This window comes from Medicago truncatula, chromosome 1 (assembly GCF_003473485.1).
Source record: "Medicago truncatula cultivar Jemalong A17 chromosome 1, MtrunA17r5.0-ANR, whole genome shotgun sequence".
Classification (NCBI taxonomy): Eukaryota; Viridiplantae; Streptophyta; class Magnoliopsida; order Fabales; family Fabaceae; genus Medicago; species Medicago truncatula.
In genome coordinates, this window is record NC_053042.1 from 49,126,493 (window position 1) to 49,135,132 (window position 8,640).

Here is an 8,640-nt window from a genome sequence, read left to right on the forward strand (position 1 = left end):
ATTTGTATCATTATTTTATTATTTTTAAGATAGACTTACATAGGTAGGTTTGTTTCAAATTAAAAAAAAAAGATTTGTGATAAAAAATTTAGAGATTTTTTCTAGAGATTTAAATAAAAAATATGAAGGTATTTATGTTTGGTTACTATCCATAAAAATAACTTTTTTTACAAAAATTAATTTTTAACTAATTTATGTGTTACCTCCTTGTTTTTGAAAGAAATAGATTTTGGAAATAGTTCATCTTAATAGCTTTTTATTTTAGCGTAATTATTTTTTCTTCTAAATTCTAAATAAACACTTAAAAAAAACAAAAGTGATTTATTATTATTTTTTTTATAAAAAAAATCTTAAACAAATGAACCCATAATTTGAAGAATTTGTAGTACATTACAAACAATGGTCAAACGTCCCCGTGAGCTTAATTCATTTGGTAAGGACAATGCATAATATATGCAAGGTCCGGGGTTCGAACTCCGGACAAAAAAAAAAAAAAAATCAAATATGGTTTGTTAATTGAAAAAAACATATAATTACATTTTTACATGATGAAATACAAATAAAAATAGATTCCTACAAGCAAGCAAATTAATGCTTAAAATAGTTTATGCAAACTATTTTCTAATTAGTTCGTGCACATGCAATTCTTTGTAGACAATATCACTTATTGAAGTTTTAAGTGATTTCAACCTTTGTTTCTTTCCCCTAATTTCTCTTGCTCTCCGTTTTTGTCTCTAAGCTCTCATTGCCTCTTCCAAAAATATGGATCTCTTCAATTGTCTCTTTTATTTCTGTTTCTTTCTCAATAATTTTCTTTCCCATTTTTCCGTTGGCTTTCTCCATCAACCGCGACAACATGGTATGTTCTCCATGTCTTTATTATCCTCAACAATGCTAAAAAGAAATTATTCAACACAAACCATGCAAGTTTCGTTCCGTATTTGTCGGAATTCACATGAATTTTACCAAATAAAAAATTAAATTGTATTCTAAGACAATGATATAGAGCAATTGCAAATTACATGAAATTTGAATTCCCTTTAGTAGAGAATCGTTCTTTTGTATGTTAGAACAAATATTTGATGAAATGCTTTATGAACAGATATTTGATGAAATGCTTTATGAAGGGGAAGAAATGGTGTTTTTGTTTGTTTATAATACAATTGGATGCATCTAATTTGATATTTTCTTGTTTTGGTATTTCATATAAATATAATTTTAGCGAGCATATTAATTCATTGGATTAATTGGTGCACAACTGTAGTTTCTTGTTTAGGGGTATAATATTTGCATGTTACTACAATTTTTAAAGGTGTAAATTTAACTTTTTTGAAGGTATACCTAAAGAATTTTGTACATTACACTTTTTTGGCTTTAATAATATATGAATGTTACCCGCTAGTAGTTTCATGTCCACTACATTATTTATGACTCATGCTTAATGTTATGTTTCTTTTATTTATCTATTTCAAAAATGTGTTTAGGCTAACGCAGCATCTGGAATGGCTGTTAATGATGAATGTAAATTGAAGTTTCTTGAGTTAAAAGCAAAGAGAAACTATCGTTTTATTGTGTTTAAGATTGAGAATCAGGAAGTGGTACTAGAGAAACTTGGAGGTAAAGAAGAAACCTATGATGACTTTAGTGCATGTCTACCTGCTGATGAGTGTCGTTATGCAGTCTTTGATTTTGATTTCACCACTGCTGAAAACTGCATGAAAAGCAAGATTTTCTTCATTGCATGGTAATGTTATCTTCCTTAGTTCTTGCATGTTTTTTTTTCTTCTTTCTTTCGTATGGGTATGGTGTACCACTTTTGATGCATGTGGTGTATTGATACATTACGGACTAGGATTTGCTGCTCTAGTGAAACAACACAGTTTCACACAGTTTTCAATAATAGCCATTGGATCTATTGGTTGGTACTATTATACTTTTGTCAAACCTATCTAACAGCTAGCTGGAATAGCAACTGTGTTATATTTTACAGCACTGAATCCATATCTGATACATTATACGCTACTCTTCTTGGATTTGAATGTGATCACGCAGTCAGCATGTTAGTAGTGTTGGATCGAGATCGGACAATTCATATTTCAATTTCGACATTTCTATTTTCTTAAAATCAAAATCTGTATTAAAATCTAAACCACCTGATCTCAACTCAACGACTACTAACGCAGTGGTGACTGCATTAATGTGTGAATTTGCAGGTTTACGGAAATCCAAATCTATTATTTTGCTTTTTACATTTCATTATATGAAATTAGAGTCAAGCAGCGATCTTTTTTGAGCATACAAAGACAATTTTAAGATTATTAACATTATTAGATCTTTACATTTCTTTTGAGAAATAAAAAAGTTATATTAGATAGGAAAGTAGCTGTTTATTTTGCTATTATATATACTTAAAATCGTTACCTTGTTGTTTCACATACTATTAATTAGGTCTCCGGATATATCAAAGGTGAGACATAAGATGGTGTATGCTAGCACCAAGGACAGATTCAAGAGGGAACTTGATGGCATTCAAGTTGAGTTGCAAGCAACAGATCCTAGTGAAATGAGCTTTGATATCATAAAATCACGTGCACTATAAAAAGTGTCATCTAATTATTCATATTTTATTCTTTACCCGTATAGCTAGCTTATGGAGCATAATTTATTTTTTGTGATTTTTTGTTCTCTGTCTTAATGGTCTATGGTTTAGTACTATACTAGAAGGAAGAAGAAAACACTACAATGCATTTCAGATTACATTAGATAGTGTTACTTATTGTATACATTACATTATTTGAATTCTATAAGTGCAGCTGTACTTAGCTGCAAATCTATTTCATTCTCACACTTGTTCTGTTTTTTAATTTGGAAGGGGCCACTACTTCAAAACATTAAAAATAATTCATTGACAACAGTGTAATTTGTTAATGTAATAATGGAAATAGCTTATGTTAACTAAAGGTTGAAGTTAATGTGAAGAAACAGGAAACATAACATATCTGTGTAAATAAATGAAAACATAAACTTACTATGCGCTAATAGAGTGAAAAGAAACTCATTTTTGTATAATGTATGTATATTTACTGGTTTTTAGCATAGTTTTAAAACTTGGCTTGGTCATCGACTCGGCAGGGGTACTGGATCACTGGTTGAACCGCATGACTGAATCGGATTAAACCGGATAACTCGGTTAGGTGACCCCGTCTTAAGATTAAATTTTTTATAAATATTTAACTAAATTAAAAATATATATCAAACTAGATTTATACTTTATTTGTTAATTGTTGAAGTTGTAGAACATAAAGATAGAAGAAATTATCTTATATCTATCAAAAAAGTTATTTTATAAAAATTTAATGTTAATTTCCAATTTTTAAAAACATAACATTGCCCTTTAAAATAATATAATTATCCAAAAAAAAAAAAGGTAAATAAATAACATTGCTTTGTAATTGCCGTGCAGGTTGTTGAAACATTAAAATTGGGCTTAAATGGATCTTCTACAAGGAATTCTGATACGGTTTCAGGCTTTAAGTTCTTTCTCTCCTTCCATTGACAGAACGTCCCACAACCTTTATTCTTCTTCTTCTTGTTTTTTTTTTTTTTTTTTAAGAATGCAAGCATTGAACCGGACGGTTCTATAAACCGGCCGAGTCACCGGTTTTGACCAGTTTTAAACGAGCCATGCCGGTTTACACCGGTCTAACTGCATGACCGATCCAACGTGAAGCTCGAACCGGATACCCTATCGATTTACGGTCTGATCGGCCGGTCCGGTCCGGTTTTTAAAACTATGGTTTTTAGAATAGAAAAACCAAGCTTAGTTAAAAGCTCAGGTTTTTTTTAATAATGACAAAATGTGGATACCAATACCCATGAGACAAAACTAACCTTTTGTTTTTTTGGGTCATGTTAACCGGTGCTTCGGGGCACTGGTTAAGGAACCTAAAAAAAGAAATTTTAAAATAAAAATAACACATTTTATGCTTTTTAGAAGTTGACAACACAAATTTCAATGCAATACTTACTATATTTGTTTTCTTAACTAGTGCCCGGGGGCACAGGTTAATATTACCCTTGTATTATTTACCAAACAAGATAAAATTAATCTAAAATTTAAATTTTCTTAGAAAATATATAAGAAAAATGCATGGTTGGTCAATAAGACTAGTTAGTGTAGATAGAATTTAAATTTACTTAACCATCCATTTTTTTTAATGGATGGAAGCCAAAATATCGATGAGGCGAAAATAAAGAATTTTGCTTAACCATCCGTTTTCTTTATGTATATAAGTTAGAATGCCAATTAGACCAAAGAAGAAAGAATTTTGATTGTTGAACTATCCATTTTCTATATGGATATAAGCTAAAACATCAATTAAACCATGAAGAAAGAATAACATCACCACATTTGGTGATCTATTCTTGAGAAACTTTAACAAATGTTTTGTTGCTACGCCAAATTAATCCTTTCAAGAAAGCTAGTCTTTTGAGACTAGAAACACATCCATTGAAAACATTATCTTCCAAAACAAGACTTCGAATCGACAATGATGATGGACTTTTCCGTAAATGAAATTCAATGTAATGTCCAACACTTCAAGTGACTTGAACTTGCTAATCTTGGATGGTAAAGGACCCCCACAAACCAAAGGCACCAGAGACAGTAAGGAAAGAATAATTGGTGGTTTAAAGTTGTTGTTTCCATGGTGTTTTTTTTATTATTTTTTTTTATTTTTAAAGAAGCTAAATTAGTATACCTAAATTGGTACGAAAGAGAATCGAACTTAAGACCTAGAGGAGGAGGAGAATCGAACCATGGTGGTTATATTTGTTACATGACCCTTTGACAATTTTTATAAAAGGTAATGGAGGGAGATTAAGAGGGTATACAAGATAGGAGTGATGAGGAAAGGTATGAAAACAATGGTGAAGAAAAATTGGGTAAAGAAATTGAATGCAATTAGAATCTTGAAAGAAATTCTCAAGAATTCAATAAAAAATAGCAATAAGAAAAGGTCAATGAAACTTTTATGAAAACTTTTCAAGAATATTTTGAGAAAGAATGTTGCGCAATTTTTTTTTTTTTTTATCAATTTTAATTTTTAAAGTAATCTTACATATTCATTTTTTAATAAAATATCTTAAATACTTATATTTTTTTTTGATAAAAGAATGAAAAAAATATATTCATTTTTTCCTGGTCCTAATGTTACATTTAAGAGTTTAGAGGTTTGGAAGGCTTGCGGTGTTGATAAAGTGATCAATGCTTACGAGAAATAGGGAACTACCAATGTTTCACTTCTATTTCATAACCTTTGGTCAAGGTTTGGTCCTCTTGGTCCATTAATTATGTGGAATATTTGGTGCTCAATAAATAAGTTTGTTTTCGTGGCTAAAACTATTTTTGGTAATATTAGGGAGCAAAATGAACTTAAAACTTGTCGAGAGGTATGTTTGCAACGAGGTAAGCATGATACACTGATCGTTAATGTAGATGAGGGTGCACTAACATATCCAGGCTTGGCTAGCTTTGGTGGTCTCATTAGACACATTGATGGGAGCTTCATATTTTGGTTCCATGGGAGTGTTGGTTGGTCTAATATCCTTCAAGCTGAGAGTGGGTATCAAGCTATGTTGGGAGGTGAGATTCAGACGTCTTGTCAGTTACTCTGACTTTTTGGACGTGGTTCATTAGTGAAAAGCGGAACTCATCGCGCTTTCACCAGTATTCTAATTTGTTAGAGCGAATAAAGGGTCTATTTAAGTATGGGTTGAAGGATTTCTCTTCATCATATCCTTCCAGAAGGTAATGCTTGTGCAGATTTCTTTACAAAGTCGAACGACATGAATAGTATTAGTACCAAACCACTTGTTCAAGTTCAATATCCTCCTCTAGGACTTTCTTTAACTCTTATAGTGATGCTTTAGGTGTCTCATAGGGAGTAGTTTTTTCCTTCATTTTCTCATGTAATAAAAAACAAAAGTCCACAACACAATTAAAATAATTTATTCTTGAAAAGGAACTCGATTCTCTTCATCCCTTTATTTTTTTCGAATAATTTATTCTTGAAAAGGAACTCGATTCACTTCATCCCTTTATTTTTTTCGAAAAATACTTGAATGACTTTGAATTTTAGTGACCGATGACTTTTAATGTATTTAATTAATAGATAAACAATTAAAATAAGTTATTTTGACGATAGAGAATAATTGGTTAGAATATATATATATAATCATCTTCACATCTCCTAAAAAAAATAATCATCCTCACCTAAGTGGAACCCTATTTTTTTCCATCTTCATAGAAAATTGTGTATCGTAAAGAAGAATGCAATTCTTCTTCTTTTCCATCGCCATTGATCATCGACCTTAAAATGCCGTTGTTTCGATCCTTCTTCTCTCGTGAAAGGCAGCACCTAAATCTCTTCCGCCTTTACAATCAAAAGTTTTCCCTGCCTCATACCTCTTTTCATCATTCAATTACCGAAAAATTGATTCAATTTTTTTATAGGGTTTCTTCTGTTTTTGTCATATATATGTTTCAATTTAATTTGAAAATTGGGACTCACCGCTTTCACCATCATTCTAGTTTGTTAGAGTGTATAAAGGGTCTATTTGGGTATGATTCAGATGATTTATCTTCATCACATTTTTCAGGAATGCAATGCTTGTGCGGATATTTCTTTTTCTTTAGCTCTTCCCGTGATGCTTTTTGTGTCCCAGGGAGAATATTTTTTTCTTTCCTTTTCTCATGTACTAATAAAAAAAGTTAAATATTTATTTAGTCCTATAAATAACCAACCTTTTATTTTAGTCCCTCAAAAATTTTCGATCATATTTTTTGGTCCCTACCATTAAGTCAACTCATGTCTAGCCTTAATATTTTTGAATGAAAATTTTTAATATTGTTTAGAATATTATAAGAATCTCTCCTACAAAAAATTAGAATTCTGTAACAAAATATGAGTTAAATATGAATTTTTAAGCGACAAAAACGTAAAAAAATCATATATAATTCATATTTGGTTAAAAAAAATTAATCTTTTTTGAAGAGATTCTTATAACATTCTAAATATTTTTGAAATTTTTTATCCAAAAATATAAAGGCTACATAGAGTTGACTTAAAAGCAGAGACAAAAAACAGTGATGGAAACTTTTGAGAAAAAAAGTCAATCAATTTTTTTAGGAGAACTAAAACGAAAATTTGGTATATTTACATGGACTATAGAATCATAGTTAACCCTAATAAAACAAAGTCCACTATGAAAATAATTTATTCTTGAAAAGGGAACTTGATTCTCTTCATCTCCTCGTTTTTTTTTCTTCAAAAAATAGTTGAATGAATTAGAGTTTTACTAATTTTGACGATTTTAATGTATTTAATTGATTGATTCTTTTAAAAAAAAATGTACTTGATTGATAGATAAATAGTTAAATAAATTATTTTGATGAAAGAGAGTAATTGTAACGCCCACTTTCGTTTAATTAATTATTTAATCGAGTTTAGACGAGTTATATTATATTTATATAATATATGTGTGAATTTTGTTGATTTATGACGATTTAGATGATTTGGACGATTTTGATGTGTTTTGATGATTTGATGAGATTATGAGACTTATTTTATTGTTAAATAAAATAAGATTTGAAAATAAAATAAAATATTTAGTTTAGGGCTGTTTTGAGATTTTAGAGAGTTTTGGGGGAGAAAGTGAGATAAGATAAGATATTAGGAAGAGATATAAAAGAGAAAACCTAGTTTTAGAAAAAACACTTTGTACGTACGATCAAAACTTTGGAAAAGGAGGAAAAAGCCATAGAAGGGAGAAGACCAAGAGAAGAGCTGCGATTTTCATCTAACAAGGTAAGGGTGAGACTAATAATTCAGTAATGTTAATTCTTACAATTCTGATGATTAGTTAGCAAGAATTAGGATTGAATTGTAGAAATCGAAAACTAGGTCAAATCCCTAAAATTGATGATCAAACGGTAGAAATTGATTAGATTGTTGTAGAAAACGTCCCTTGACCTTAGAATATGTTTAGGATGAATTCTGGAATCGAAATTAGGCTTTAAACCATGAGTTTAGATGAATTTTTGAAGAAAACTGCATCCTACCCGAGCCAACATTCATCGCTCGCCCTGGCGAACGATGATCCTCGCCTCGCGAGGGATGAAGTTCATCGCTCGCCACGCGAGCCAATACCCCTCGCCTCGCTAGTTACAAGTCGTAGCTCGCCACAGCGAGCAACCCTACTCGCCATAGCGAGCATGACCATAGAGCATGTTGATTTTCGTATTTTTGACTTTTGAGTTGAACCTTAGATGCTTTTGAGTACCTTTAGATGTTTACTAAAGATTAGAGGATGATTTAGAACAAGATTGAACCTGGAACAACCTTAGTTGGAAATCTGGCGAGTACTCGCCATGGCGAGCAGATGCTCTCGCCTCGCGAGCACTTCCAGAACTGAGTGCTTTTGATAATGTCGTGACCTGAGTTGAATGAATTGATTAGGAATGGACATTAGGTAGTAATGAAACCTATTTAAGATGTTAACTGAGACCTGTGAAGTTGTTAAGAACTGTTAAGTTGTTTGTAATGTGATTTAACGATTAAATGCATTACTTGAATTATT

At 30.9% G+C, this 8,640-nt stretch overlaps 1 protein-coding gene across 1 annotated transcript; it reads left to right on the top strand.

Moving 5' to 3' along the window:
• The first annotated feature begins 540 nt into the window (after positions 1–540).
• LOC112416236 (actin-depolymerizing factor 7) lies at positions 541–2,864 on the top strand. Its single transcript, XM_024769405.2, has 2 exons — positions 541–1,744; positions 2,449–2,864. The coding sequence occupies exons 1-2, from the start codon at positions 1,503–1,505 to the stop codon at positions 2,597–2,599; spliced, it is 393 nt and encodes a 130-aa protein (XP_024625173.1). The 5' UTR covers positions 541–1,502; the 3' UTR covers positions 2,600–2,864.
• Positions 2,865–8,640: the final 5,776 nt, after the last annotated feature.